Here is a 15,034-nt window from a genome sequence, read left to right as displayed (position 1 = left end):
ATTTGGGGGAAGTAGAAATCTGGTTCTCCATCACTATCATACGCTTGTTCATCGTCATCCTCTGTAACTATTAGCGTTTTCCTAGAACAAGTCGTTTTTTCCTTTCCCTTCATCCATTCTGTTGTCCTCATCACTGGAATAGGTGGGGATTAAAAAAACCACAGGGCAGGAGTAAATCTCGATGGAGGGTTCTTTCAGGTCCGTCAGTAGTAAGAGACTTTATGACATAAATTGGAGAATCAGCTATTTGCTTGACTACTTGGTAGATGGTCTTGCTCCATTGGCCAGCTATCTTGTGCTTGCCTCTTATGCCAACATTCTTGATGAGAACACAGTCTCCAGCTTGTAAAGTGGATTCTCTCACCTTCAGATCATACTGTTGCTTGTTGCGAAGAGCTGTCTTCTTACTGTATTCAACAGCAATTTTTTAGCTTTCTTGCAGGCTCTCTTGAAGCTTTTTGACATAACCAGCATGACTAACTCTCTTTTCCCCTTCAGGTTTGATACCAAAGGCTACATCTATGGGAAGGCTGTCTCCCGAACATTAGCTGATAAGGAGAAAACCGGTGGTGTCGTGTTTTTGTACAGTTATATGCATGTACCAGAGGCTGCACAAAATCACGCCATTTGATCTTGTTTTCTTCTTGAAGAGTTCCAAGCATTTTGAGAAGAGTTCAGTTAAACTGCTCCATGGGATTTGCACGTGGGTGGTAAGGAGTGGTCCTAGGCTTCTTTATACCAAACAAAAGACAAAGGTCTTTGATCACAGCAGATTCAAAATCTCAACCCTGATCGCTGTGCAGTCGTTCTGGTATCCCATAATGAATGAAGAAGTTACCCCAAAGTGCTTTAGCAACTGTTCTTGCTTTTTGATCAGCTGTTGGAATTGCTACAGCATACTTGGTAAAGTGATCAGTGATGACTAAAATGGCTCAACAAATCTAACAAATATCCAAATCTGTTAAAGGATTTTTAAGCTGCATTAATTAGGTAAACCGGAACCGGAAACACTTCACATAACACCCTATGTACTTGCTACATCATTAGAAGAATGGAATCTACGCTAATATTTGTCTGTTTCTCTCTTGTTCCGAGGTCACCGTGGCCACCAGATCCAGTCTGTATCCAGATCAGAGGGTCATTGCAGTCACCCGGATCCAGTACGTATTCAGACATGATGGTGGATCAGCACCTAGAAAGGACCTCTACTGCCCTGAAAGACAGCGGAGACCAGGACAACTAGAGCCCCAGATACAGATCCCCTGTAAAGACCACAGGAAACAGATGATTCTTCTGCACAATCTGACTTTGCTGCAGCCTGGAATTGAACTACTGGTTTCGTCTGGTCAGAGGAGAACTGGCCCCCCAACTGAGCATGGTTTCTCCCAAGGTTTTTTTCTCCATTCTGTCACCGATGGAGTTTTGGTTCCTTGCCGCTGTCGCCTCTGGCTTGCTTAGTTGGGGTCACTTCATCTACAGCGATATCATTGACTTGATTGCAAATAAATGCACAGACACTATTTAAACTGAACAGATATGACATAACTGAATTCAATGATGAACTGCCTTTAACTATCATTTTGCATTATTGAGACACTGTTTTCCAAATGAATGTTGTTCAGTGCTTTGATGCAATGTATTTTGTTTAAAGCACTATATAAATAAAGGTGATTGATTGATTGTTTGAACTACCAGTTGGTGAATCAGTCGAAGCACAAGTTGGACTTCTTGGGTTTCTTGCTTTTTGACACGTTAAGAAAGATATTTTCCAGTTTTCAAGAGTCACTCTGCTAATGACAGGATCATTTGCTTGCTCTACAGCCCAATCATGTGGCAACATCCTGGGAAGGGTGCTGGAACCAGGAAAAAATTCAGCTTGGGGGAATTCAACTGGGATTGCGTTAGCAACAATGGCAAGACATTACAGAGCAACAGGTAAATTGGCAACTTTGTGTTCCACAGTGCTTCTGTAGAGTTAATGCTTTTGACAAACGGCTCCCACTGCTTCCTCAGGAAAAGGAAATTCTATTTTCCTCATTCAGAAACCGGTAGAGGAACTGACTAATGCAGTTGTCTTCAACCTGGGAACTGTTATCAGTGTCTACTTGATCATGCGGTTGCCTGGAGAGACCATCAGCATCTTGATTTTTCTTTCCAGCTCTATATTGGATGCTGAAGTTGAAAGTAGACAGGGCTGCAAGCCACCGTTGTCCTGCAGCATCAAGCTCGGCAGATGTTAATATTTATGTGAGGGGGTTATCAGTCATGATAGTGAACCCAAACAGATAATCATAAAACTTATTCGTCACTGCCCACTTTAAGGCAAAAAAATTCCAGCTTGTGGGTGTTTTCACAGTTTGACAACCCTCTGCTGGCAAATGAAATCACCCTCATGTGACCATCTTGTTCCTGGTACAAGGCAGCACCAAGACCATGGAGACTAGCATCTGTATGTAAGATGTACGGCAGTTTTGGATTCGCAAATCCCAACACCGGGGCTGAGGTCAACTTCTGAATTAGTGCCCGGAATGCAGTGTCACACTCAGGTGTCCATCTATCACCAAAAGGTTTCTTGAATCCAGAATTGGAGACAGGCTTAGAACCCTTTGCATTCCTTTGAGGTGGACAATAGCCAACTGTTAATGCATTTAATGGTTTGGAAATTTTGGAGAAGTCTCTTTCAAACCTCCTATAATACCCAGTGAAACCTAAAAAGGTCTTCAGCTCACTAATATTTGTCGGCTTTGGCCAGGTGGTGAGTGCAGAGATTTTCTCAGGGTCTGTTTCTGCGCCTTAGCTCAGCTAAACAACAGTTAGCTGGAAGTGTGATCTTGTGTTTCCTTTCATTCTGGAGGATAATGGGAATTTTAAATGAGGTTCGTCTGGGACTGGTCAGAACGTAGTAGCACAAAAGCAGACCACTGTTGAGGCTGGACTGAGTGGATGGCTCTGCTACAAGTGGAGCATCAGCAACCGTTGCCACATTCCTAGCATAAACTTCCAAGACCATCTTTTGACCCGCTGAAATGGTGACGCATTTCTGACCCTGTAGTTTGACATGGCCCACTTTACCATCACTTTGTCCCAGGATGTATCTGCGCAACACATTTTCAAAAGGGGTGCATGTCTGAATTTGTCCTTGGGAGCAGCATAACTCTTGTCGTTTGCAACAGAAGATTTAAACAATGTGTCAAGGGTGTTGGTACCAACCAGTACTGGGACTTCAGCATTGAATTTGTAGTCAGGTATGACAAGTGCAAGGGTGGAAACAGTTTCAGCTTTTCTAGCTATTTTCTCTGGGAAATGTATTCTAACTTCAGTATAGCCCAAGTATGGGACAGTCTGCCCCCAGCTCCTTCAACTTCAATAAGATCATCAAGAAAGGATTGGAGAGGTTGACAGATGTGTGTCATAAAAGGACTTGGACACAGTGGTCACCTGTGACCCTGAATTACGAAGAGAGTTGCAAACCTGTCCTTCAATGATGATTTCAGCTGTGCATTTAGGACCAATAATGCTAGAGATTAACTCACTTTCATGTCAAGTCAAGTCACCTTTATTTATATAGTGCTTTACACAAAATAAATTGCGTCAAAGCAACTGAACAACATTCATTAGGAAAACAGTGTGTCAATAATGCAAAATGATAGTTAAAGGCAGTTCATCATTGAATTCAGTGATGTCATCTCTGTTCAGTTAAATAGTGTCTGTGCATTTATTTCCAATCAAGTCAACGATATCGCTGTAGATGAAGTGAACCCAACTAAGCAAGCCAGAGGCGACAGCGGCAAGGAACCGAAACCCCATCGGTGACAGAATGGAGAAAAAAACCTTGGGAGAAACCGGACTCAGTTGGGGGGGCCAGTTCTCCTCTGACCAGACGAAACCAGTAGTTAAATTCCAGGCTGCAGCAAAGTCAGATTGTGCAGAAGAATCATCTGTTTCCTGTGGTCTTGTCCTGGTGGTCATCTGAGACAAGGACTTTACAGGGGATCTGTATTTGGGGCTCTAGTTGTCCTGGTCTCCGCTGTCTTTCAGGGCAGTAGAGGTCCTTTCTAGGTGCTGATCCACCATCTAGTCTAGATACGTACTAGATCCGGGTGACTGCAGTGACCCTCTGATCTTGTAGCTATGGTGACCTCGCAATAAGAGAGAAACAGAAAAAAATAGTGTAGATGCCATTCTTCTAATGATGTAGCAAGTACATAGGGTGTTATGGGAAGTGTTTCCAGTTCCGGTTTACCTAATTAATGCAGCCTAAAAATCCATTAAAGGGATAGTTCACTCTCAAATTAAATTTTGGTATGTTTTAGCTTACCTAAAATCCAAGATGTAGGTTTCTTTGTTTCCTCAGTATTTCCCATTTTGATATTTTTAGGTCAAACCGTTCTTGTCTGTGACTCACATAATGGAGTGAACTATCTCTTTAACGGATTTGGATATTAAAAGCATATTAGTGTGTTATGTGTAAGCCATGTTAAAGAGATGGGTCTTTAATCTAGATTTAAACTGCAAGAGTGTGTCTGCCTCCCGAACAATGTTAGGTAGGTTATTCCAGAGTTTAGGTGCCAAATAGGAAAAGGATCTGCCGCCCGCAGTTGATTTTGATATTCTAGGTATTATCAAATTTCCTGAGTTTTCCTGAGAACCTAGTGTACATAGAGGATTATAATGTAAAAGGAGCTCATTCAAATATTGAGGTGCAAAACGATTCAGGGCTTTATAAGTAATAAGCAATATTTTAAAATCTATACGATGTTTGATAGGGAGCCAGTGCAGTGTTGACAGGACCGGGCTAATATGGTCATACTTTCTGGTTATAGTAAGAACTCTTGCTGCTGCATTTTGGACTAGCTGTAGTTTGTTTACTAAGCGTGCAGAACAACCACCCAAAAAGCATTACAATAATCTAACCTTGACGTCATAAATGCATGGATTAACATTTCTGCATTTGACATTGAGAGCATAGACCGTAATTTAGATATATTTTTGAGATAGAAAAATGCAGTTTTACAAATGCTAGAAACGTGGCTTTCTAAGCAAAGGTTGCGATCAAATAGCACACCTAGGTTCCTAACTGATGACAAAGAATTGAGAGAGCAACCATCAAGTCTTAAAAAGTGTTCTAGGTTATTACAAGCATAGTTTTTAGGTCCTATAATTAACACCTCTGTTTTTTCAGAATTTAGCAGTAAGAAATTACTCGTCATCCAGTTTTTTATATGGACTATGCATTCCATTCGTTTTTCAAATTGGTGTGTTTCACCGGGCCGCGAAGAAATATAGAGCTGAGAATCATCAGCATAACAGTGAAAGCTAACACCATGTTTCCTGATGATATCTCCCAAGGGTAACATATAAAGCGTGAAGAGTAGCGGCCCTAGTACTGAGCCTTGAGGTACTCCATACTGTACTTGTGACCGATATGATACATCTTCATTCACTGCTATGAACTGATGGCGGTCATATAAGTACGATTTAAACCATGCTAATGCACTTCCATTGATGCCAACAAAGTGTTCAATTCTATGCAAAAGTATGTTGTGGTCAATTGTGTCAAAAACAGCACTAAGATCCAATAAAACTAATAGAGAGATACACCCACAATCAGATGATAAGAGCAGATAATTTGTAACTCTAAGGAGAGCAGTTTCAGTACTATGATATGGTCTAAATCCTGACTGGAAATCCTCACATATACCATTTTTCTCTAAGAAGGAATATAATTGTGAGGATACCACCTTTTCTAGTATCGTGGACAGAAAATGGAGATTCGAGATTGGTCTATAATTAACTAGTTCTTTGGGGTCAAGTTGTGGTTTTTTGATGAGAGGCTTAATAACAGCCAGTTTGAAGGTTTTGGGGACATATCCTAATGACGATGAGGAATTAATAATAGTCAGAAGAGGATCTATGACTTCTGGAAGCACCTCTTTTAGGAGCTTAGATGGTATAGGGTATAACATACATGTTGTTGGTTTAGATGATTTACCACGTTTATACAATTCTTCCTCTCCTATAGTAGAGAATGAGTGGAACTGTTCCTCAGGGGGTCTATAGTGCACTGTCTGATGTGATAATGTAGCTGACGGCTGAATGGTTGCAATTTTATCTCTAATAGTATCGATTTTAGAAGTAAAGTAGTTCATAAAGTCATTACTGCTGTGGTGTTGGGAAATGTCAACACTTGTTGAGGCTTTATTTTTCGTTCATTTAGCCACTGTATTGAATAAATACCTCAGGTTATGTTTGTTTTCTTCTAAAAGAGAAGAAAGGTAATTGGATCTAGCAGTTTTTAATGCTTTTCTGTAGGATAGGTTACTTTACCGCCAAGCAATACGAAATACCTCTAGTTTTGTTTTCCTCCAGCTGCACTCCATTTTTCGGGCTGCTCTCTTTAGGGTGCGAGTATGCTCATTATACCATGGTGTCAAACTGTTTTCCTTAACCTTCCTTAAGTGTAAAGAAGCAACTTTATTTAAAGTGCTAGAAAAGAGAGAGTCCATAGTTTCCGTTACATCATCAAGTTGTTCTGAGGTTTTGGATATCAGGAAGATTACTTAAGAAGTCTTAAGTAAAAAAGTATTTTGTGGAAAAAGTGATGGTTCTTCCATACTTGTAACAAGAAGTAGAATTTACAATTTTGGCTATATGAAGTTTGCACAGAACTAAATAATGATCTGAGATATCATCACTTGGCTGAATAATTTCAACACTATCAACATCAATTCCATGTGACAGTATTAAATTTAGAGTATGATTTCGACAATGAGTAGGTCCTGAAACGTGTTGTGTAACACCAATAGAGTTCATAATGTCTATAAATGCTGATCCCAATGCATCTTTTTCATTATCGACATGGATATTAAAAATCACCAACTATTAAAACTTTATCTGCAGCCGGAACTAACTCGGATGTAAAATCGCCAAACTCTTTAATAAAGTCTGTATGGTGCCCTGGTGGTCTGTATACAGTAGCCAGTACAAATATAACAGGGGATTTATCATTAACATTTGTTTCTCTGGATAATGTTATATGTAGCACCATTACTTCAAACGAGTTATACTTGAAGCCTGTCCTCTGAGAAATCCTGAAAACGTTGTTATAAATTGAAGCAACTCCTCCCCCTTTGCCTTTTAGATGCGGCTCATGTTTATAACAGTAATCTTGGGGGGTGGACTCATTTAAAATAATGTAATCATCAGGTTTTAGCCAGGTTTCTGTCAAACAGAGTACATCTATATTATGATCAGTGATCATATTATTTACAAAAAGTGTTTTCGTAGAAAGGGATCTGATATTCAATAAGCCAAGCTTTATTATTTGTTTATACATATTGCATCTGTTATTTTTTTGTTGAACCTCAATTAAATTGTTAGTCTTAACTTGGTTTGGACGTTTTTTGTATTTTCTAGTTCATGAGAAATAAGACATGAGTGAGTTTGACACCTTGCTTCTTTTTGGTTCAGTTCATTGGGACATTCTTTGCTTCAATGGGCCTCAGTATGTCCTGTTACTGAAACCCCATCCAGTTTAACGGCACTCCATTTTTCACCTTCCATTAATCTTGTTTCACTTTTAGCTCTTTTTACTTTTGGTCCACGAGTGCTTTGTTGGTGGAACCTTTACATGTCTGAGCTATGTGGCCATCTTCACCACATCTAAAACAAATCCAGGGTTTTGTTGGTTTTAGCGGCCATTTGCTGAGCTTGCATCTCCACTTTAGGTGTCATCGTGCTTGGGGTATTCTGTGAATTTGGACTCATGTTTCTTCTTTTTCTCAGATTTGGAGGATCTAAGCTGCATCTGGAGATCAGCCACCTGTTTTCTCAAAGCTTCTGTTTCTGAAATGTAGGTCTGCAACACACTTGAGTCACTGTAAGGAGACATGTCAACAACATATTGTTTGTGAATCGCAGCTTTGTGCTTTGAACTGCCTAAGTCTCGTTGCATTCTGTCCAGTTTTGCTGCACGTCTGTCTTCCTCAGTCCTAAGCAGCAACAAGAGCTCTGCAAAGTCAGGTGGTGTCTTGGCTTTGGCTTCCAGCTGAAGGGTAACTATTAACGAATGATCCCAGCAACCATGCTGAAATTGTTTCAGCAACTGACAATCTGCAGGTGACTGCTTTACACCATTTCTCCTCACAGCAGTACTGCGAAGTGTTTGTAGTCTTTGTAAGTAATCGGGTGCTTTCTCACCAGGATCTTGGTTGGTGTTCAGGAAACGGGTGAAAATTTCGTCAGCATCTTCAACTAAGCAGTATGCCGAGTCTCTAGGAGGAGCTGTAGAACCAAGCTGTTTAACCATATCAGAAGCTGGTGGCAAGAGGCTTTCTAAGATTTTCCTTCGTTGGATATCTATTGGAAGAGAATCCAGTAACAGAAGGTCAACATGAAGACACCAAGTATCAAAGTCAGCTTCACCTGGGTGCTTAGGTGCTTTTCCTGAGAAGGAACACAGCCATTTGGAGTGGTTCTGCGCAGAAAAAGCATAATTGTTGATGACATGCTCAACTACTATGCGCTGGATCTCAGGAAGGTTTAGATCGTCATTGTTAAGTGTGTTAAAGGCAGGCCTTGGTGTTTTTTTCCTCACAGGATCAGGCTTGCTGTCTGAGCTAAGGGCACATGACTTGGGGGGGGGGGGGTATATGCTTTGCAATGTAGTAAAGAAAATGTAAGTTTCATCAAAATTTAAATGGCACACAGCAGACACATTACCCTATTACGGTGTCATTTATCCACTGTTTTGGAGACTCAGAAGCGAAGACCAGGAGACGTTGGTATATCTTTCATACTGAAGTTACTCTTTATTGAGAAATCGCTGTGCGTTGCTGCAGTCATCCAAGTCTAACCAAAGCAATGATACTTTGGAGTTTATATATATTTCAAGGGGGAGGGATACATATAGGTGGAGACAATTCACACAAAAGGATGCAAATGGAATCAGGAAAATGCCAGACACTGCAAGGAAGGAAGGCAAGGAAGAGTACAAAGACAACAGGTCATTATAGGTGCTAATGGACTATATGCACGGCCACTTCCTAGTTTAGATAAGTCAGCTCAGTCATTTCCGGTCAAATGTGCAAAATCAAGCGGCCGTGAAGATGTCTTTCTACACTCGCTGCCTTCAGGATTTACCTCAAGTCAACATCAATGTGGTACACCGCCTTATTCAGGAAAACTCCAAGGCTTCGTCCAGTAAACGGTAAAAAGGATTAAAGCTGTACATATCCAGTTATATTCATGACTGTGAAGGTAAGTTAACGATTATTAAGACTGCTGTTATGATGTTGTTTACGAGATAGGATCGCTAGCAAACATCCAAACAGTTAACGCGTTTTAACGTTAGTTGTCAGCATTTAAATTTACAATTACGTGTCTAGGTACTCTCCTGTGATTACCAGGCTCGACATATACACTAGTATGTTGATATATCATTAAACTTTAAAATACCACAATGTTATTTAGCTGCTGTCTGTAACTTTTTTTATTTTCAAAATTTACACAATTTATATGAGCGAGTACATTATGAATCGATTTTCTAAACCGTGTTTTTGTCTTATCCTGAATCACAACGTTATACACCTATAATAGTGTTTATTTTGGGACTATTTTAGACCAGTCGGCTTGTATCACTATGTATGGACATCCCTGCGTGACTCGCCATAGACATAAACATAGAGAAGTAGCTCCGGCTACAATGTTCTTCCGCAAGACGCATTAATTTTTATTAACCGCTTGAAGTTCCAAAGGTTACAGATTTTCCCTTTTGAATGATGTTCTCTTATCTGTATGACCATAAATAACAGCAGGCAGTATAAGATGTTTCCACTGCTGAGGAAAAATCCAAGTGCATGTGTATTGATATTCCTAGTGTTGTAATTGTTTTGTTTCTCAGTTTCTGACAAGAACTAGGCAGGAGAGGTTTCTGTGAGGGCAAGATGCTTCAGGTCTATGAAGAAAAATGAGAGACCACACAAGTTGAGTGTAGGGGAATGAGATCAGCTTCAATGTAATAAAATGTAATAAGGCAGTGTCTGCTCTCTAGGAATTCAATGAAAAAATAAATAAATTTTGAGAATTTTGAGGTCAGGCTATCAGTCTGCAGAAATGAAGCGGGGCCTTCAAATGGAGCCAAAGCTATTGAGGAATACTGCTGCATTCAGGAGGTAAATCACTACCCTTGTGGTTTTATCATCCACCCCGATACACCTTGGCTTGGCTCATCACCAGATGGGTTGGTGTACGACCCTAAAGCTGATCCTGTGTTTGGACTGGTAGAAGTGAAGTGCCCAAATTTGAGAAGCTATGTGGACTGTGCCTACCTTAGGGTCTCTGGTGGAGTGCTACAGCTCAAACAGTCTCACACTTACTACTGGCAGGTGCAGGGCCAACTATTCATTTCCGAGATGAAGTGGTGTGATTTTGTTGTGTTTACTGAAGACGACATGTTCATACAAAGAATATACAGAGATGAGGGAGTCATTAAAACAATGAAGCAAAAGGTTGATTACTTTTATCTTCCAACACTTTTGGCTTGAAAAGTTTCAAGCCATTCAATCAGTTTCCATCAATTTGTACATATTTTTTGCCCCATGTTTTATTTTGAACTGTTTCCACAAATGTACAGGATCTGTTGTTAACTGATTAAATTACGTATTTTAATACACATGTTATTTGTTTGTGTGTTATGAATTTATACTTCATTAGTTAACAAATATTGAAAAGTTAAATACAATTAACAAAGAGTACAAAACATAGAAATAATGTAAAAACAACAAAAGTAATTATAATACAGTTAATCAGATTTTTAGTGAATAGATTTTAAGTTTAAAGCTGATTTATGCTACCAATTAGTAAAGATAGTATGATCACTGTATAATATCAGTCTTTAAATGCAAGATATTTAAAGTGTTCTTAAAGTATAATGCGTTTTTATTAAATTAAATATGTCTACATACCTGGTGTAGAAACGGATGTCACTGTCAGAACCGGTAAATCGCTGCAGCCCAAAACGCTGTTTGAGTGACATCTGTTCCATCTGCTGCCTCACATGGTCGATTTCTTCGCGAAGCCTTTCTTTTTCTTCCAGAACCAAGTAGTCAACAAACGCGGGCTGCGGTGCTGCGCTGTAATCGTGGTCGTTGGTAGATATACGTTCATAATATTCCCCAGTTTCCATACTCTCTGGTCTCGTTCTCCTTTCCCAAACCCCAAGCCTTCTCTCTCCAAGAGAGTAATTATTCCAAGGGAACAGTACAGGTACGGCACCAGACTTCAGCCTTCGCCTCCCTCCGACTTCAGCAGGCTCCTTGAGCTCTTCTGGCACAAAGTGCCGACTACACACGCGTGTATGGTGAGATATAATAAAATTGTCTCTTTTTATATTTATTATCCATTTCTTTCGCTGTTGTACGTCTGAAGGGAAAGTATGAAAACTTATGACTGAATTGAATTTCGCTGAGGACGAACACTGAGGGACACAACAGTGCTCAGCTGACGTTCCCTCACAGCGCTGAAATTTAAATGCCCTTTTCATTTCCGTTAACCTAAGTTATTACTTTATTTTCACGAAGATATTGAATAAATAATCAATTAAATAAATAAGTTCTAGTTCAAACTGTATCTATAAACCACCAGAGTCTCAAGGAGTTGGATTTGAAGGCGCCGCCCACTAACCTAAAAGTACCACAACATCAAATGACGTTCCACCGGAAGTTCACGGGCTGACTTATCTTTATGCGGAAGTTCCAAAGAACGCTCCGTGCATATAGTGCATTCAATCAGTAAACCTGGGTTGCTTGACTAGATCATCTCAGAATGTCATCATCTTAACCTCAAAATGTAAAAACACAATGTGCTCACTATTACATTGGAACCTAGATTTAACATTTTATAAATTTGTAATCACACAACTGCATGACAGATAATTTTAACAATAATTGTCTTGTCATGCTATATAAATTAAAACGGTAGCACTTTATTTTACATTCCTGTTCCTCATGTACATACTATGTACTTATTATAGTAATTACAATAACTATGTAATAACTAGGTACTAACCCTGAACCTACCCCTAAACCTAACCCTACCCCATGTAGTTACCTTGTATTACCAGAACTTTCTTAGCTAAATACACTGTAAGTACACTATAAGTACATGTTAGTACACGTACTGTAAAATAAAGTGCAACCATTCAAACAATACTGATACATCCTTTTCATTTCCTTTCTCACACATGATATGAAATAATCAAGTTTTCAAAAATTATATAATTAATAATTCATTATTTGAAGACCTGAGCCTCCCACTGTGGATAATCAACCCAATTAATTTACAAAAAGTATTAGTCTGTTAGCCTAAAGATCAGCTTAATTTAACAAAACAATAATCGCCATGGCGAGTAACAGACTAATGTATTTTGTGGATTATAATGAAGACTTTATAAAAAGCATTTTTAGCTTTTTAAACAACATACTCTGTCCTGCACCAACTACACACACATTTCCTATCATGTATGTCTATGAAATATGATCAAACCAATCAGAGTAGGTATGGGGCGGGGCTACATGTACAACCACACCCCAGGTGCAGTGCCACCTCGATCTGCAGGCTGCAGCCGGGTGCTTCTCATCCAATATGTTCTTACTGACAATATTAATAATCTTTGTGATCTTACTTTTGCTTCTAGCCCCCAGATTCCCATACAAACAGGTGATGTTCTAGGAAATAATACTTTCCAGCAAACTGGTGTAACCATACTCAGGATTCCCTTACTCACATTAAAACTATCTAGTTTCTTCAAAAGAAACAATCTTTAGCTTGCCTTCTTATAGATATAGCCTGTGTGCTCAATAAAATGTAAACTACAATCTAGGATAATTCCTATTTTAAACTACAATCTCAACATGCCGGCCCCCAATAATGATCGACTGACATGTAGGTTGCCCTTCCCTAGTACTGACAAGTTAATTGGTTTTAAAGCATTTAGTGACAGAGCACTTTCCTTGCACCATGCCACCAGGCAGTATATGTGGTCAAATTTTTGTCTCTTTATTCTTAGTATTGTTACTATTTAACCCGCTGCTAAAAATGTCCCATGTCCTTTGCTCATTGTCAGATTATGGGTATGTTAGGATTAAATTAGTGTTTTATTAATTGTCTTAATTGTTTTTTATAGAGTTGTTATACAATTTAGGTGCTTGCTATTATTTTTATCATCTCAAAAAATGATCATCTCAAATGTTTGTTTTTTTGCATTTTTACTTTCCAAACTCATTCTGTATGGTTTATAAGCGTTTTGAAAAATGGGGACATGGGTTATGTCCTCATGACACACACACACACACACACATATATATATACTAGTTTCCCATGCAGAAAGACAGTCAACAGCAAACTGTTCAAGGAAAAGTTGAAGAGTTTCCTGGTAACATCCCTTTGCCAGTGATGACTATAAAAAAATGTATGACCCAGAAACATTCGTAGCAAAATTACTCTAGCAACAGATCAATTTAAAGGTGGCTAATTAGTGGTTTATTGGGGGTCCTAAATGTGAATCCCAATAAATGTTTAATGTGGATGTACTGTGTGCTTAGCGAGCAGGGAAACAATTACTTTGCTGAAGATGGAAAATAATATGTAACCGTATTTGAAATGACATCTGAACCTGTTAATTTTTAACTTGTAAAACTTATCAGCGCATAACTAATTTTTACTTTGTGTAAGAGAAAGTACCAGTATAAAACAGTCTGGATAAGCAAGAATACACATTTAGGGAGCACATTGCAGAAAAGGGGCTTGAACCAGGGTTGAACAAGCCACATCCTTCAAGACATCAGCTATGGCCTCACCCCAACTTCATCTCACTGTCTACCTGATCTGTTTGGCCATGGCAGCAAGCATCATATCATGCGGTCGATCTCATATGGATACAGACTCCACACTAGAAGCATCTCGTGGCAGTGCTGCTGATGAAGTGGTAAGTTTATTGTACAACTTTATATATTATAGCATGTATAAAATCTTAATTTTTGTTTTCTAACCTGAAAAACTGATTAAAATAAATTAACAGATACCTGAGAGATATTCCCTTCCACAGCTTCAGTGGTTGCTCAGTAATTCAAACCCAGCAGCCATACAGTCTGACAGCCCATCTCTGGGGATTCTACAGAAAGAACTGGACCTAATGAGGAGAGACAGTGGAGACAAGCGAAAACCAGGCTGCATGAATTACTTCTGGAAATCCAAAACAGCATGCTAACCACAGGCAACCAACAGGTCCAAATTGGAGGCCTCCACCCCAATCAATATGCTACCAAAAATATACCCATTCCTTTTCCTGAATTCAAACTCATCATACGATCTCTGTCTTTGGAGTGAACCTGAGTAATTGTAGCCATTATCTGCTAAGATTGTTCCTTGATCTCTTATATGTCTTTCTCTGAAACATTGTATGCTTGCAATAAACTGAATACAGCATAAAAATGCTCGCCAGTGTTATTTTGTGTGCAGCTGGGATTATAATTAGGGCCGGGACTTTAACGCGTTAAATTGAGATTAATTAATTACACAAAAAATAACGCGTTAACTAAGATTAATTAATTACAGAAAAAAGAATTCCTGTATTTTTAATAACTTATTTTTGCACCGCGGAACGTTTCTCACTGGATGAGTTTCGGCGGGACCGATTATACTAAATATGCTATTGATACACTTCATGGCAAAAATTGCACTGGTCTGCTAGACTTGGTTGAACAAAATAAACAATATTTTGTTGCTTAAGCTTATGTATTCAGTCATTATTCAATGGTATACTATAAATCCATGTGAAAAAAAATTACTTCTCACTGTTCTCAGGTCAAATATTTATATGCGATTAAAATGCGATTAATTTCGATTAATTAATTACAAAGCCTCTAATTAATTAGATTAATTTTTTTAATCGAGTCCCGGCCCTAATTATAATACTACTGTAGATGTTACAAAGAAGTTCTGAAACAATTTTATCAAAACTTTGCATCAACAGTAA

General features: G+C 39.0%; 1 protein-coding gene across 2 annotated transcripts; it reads left to right on the top strand.

The window, feature by feature from the left end:
- The first annotated feature begins 13,611 nt into the window (after window positions 1-13,611).
- Window positions 13,612-14,476, top strand: sst2 (somatostatin 2). 2 transcript variants are annotated; one of them, XM_026259280.1, is made up of 2 exons: window positions 13,612-13,984; window positions 14,105-14,476. In XM_026259280.1, the coding sequence occupies exons 1-2, from the start codon at window positions 13,847-13,849 to the stop codon at window positions 14,264-14,266; spliced, it is 300 nt and encodes a 99-aa protein (XP_026115065.1). In that variant the 5' UTR covers window positions 13,612-13,846; the 3' UTR covers window positions 14,267-14,476. The 2 variants fall into 2 exon arrangements, with proteins under 2 accessions (XP_026115065.1, XP_026115064.1); XM_026259279.1 differs by having other exon boundaries at window positions 14,078-14,476.
- Window positions 14,477-15,034: the final 558 nt, after the last annotated feature.

This window comes from Carassius auratus, unplaced genomic scaffold, assembly GCF_003368295.1.
Source record: "Carassius auratus strain Wakin unplaced genomic scaffold, ASM336829v1 scaf_tig00215101, whole genome shotgun sequence".
In the NCBI taxonomy this organism is placed as follows: domain Eukaryota; kingdom Metazoa; phylum Chordata; class Actinopteri; order Cypriniformes; family Cyprinidae; genus Carassius; species Carassius auratus.
The sequence above is the reverse complement of the archived record's forward strand: the minus strand, read 5'-3'. Positions and strand labels throughout refer to the sequence as shown.

Coding starts and splice junctions, on each gene's coding strand:
- sst2 (XM_026259279.1), top strand. CDS start 13,847: ATGGCCTCACCCCAACTTCATCTCACTGTCTACCTGATCTGTTTGGCC. Junction 13,985..14,077: donor GCAGTGCTGCTGATGAAGTG/GTAAGTTTATTG, acceptor ATAAATTAACAG/ATACCTGAGAGATATTCCCT.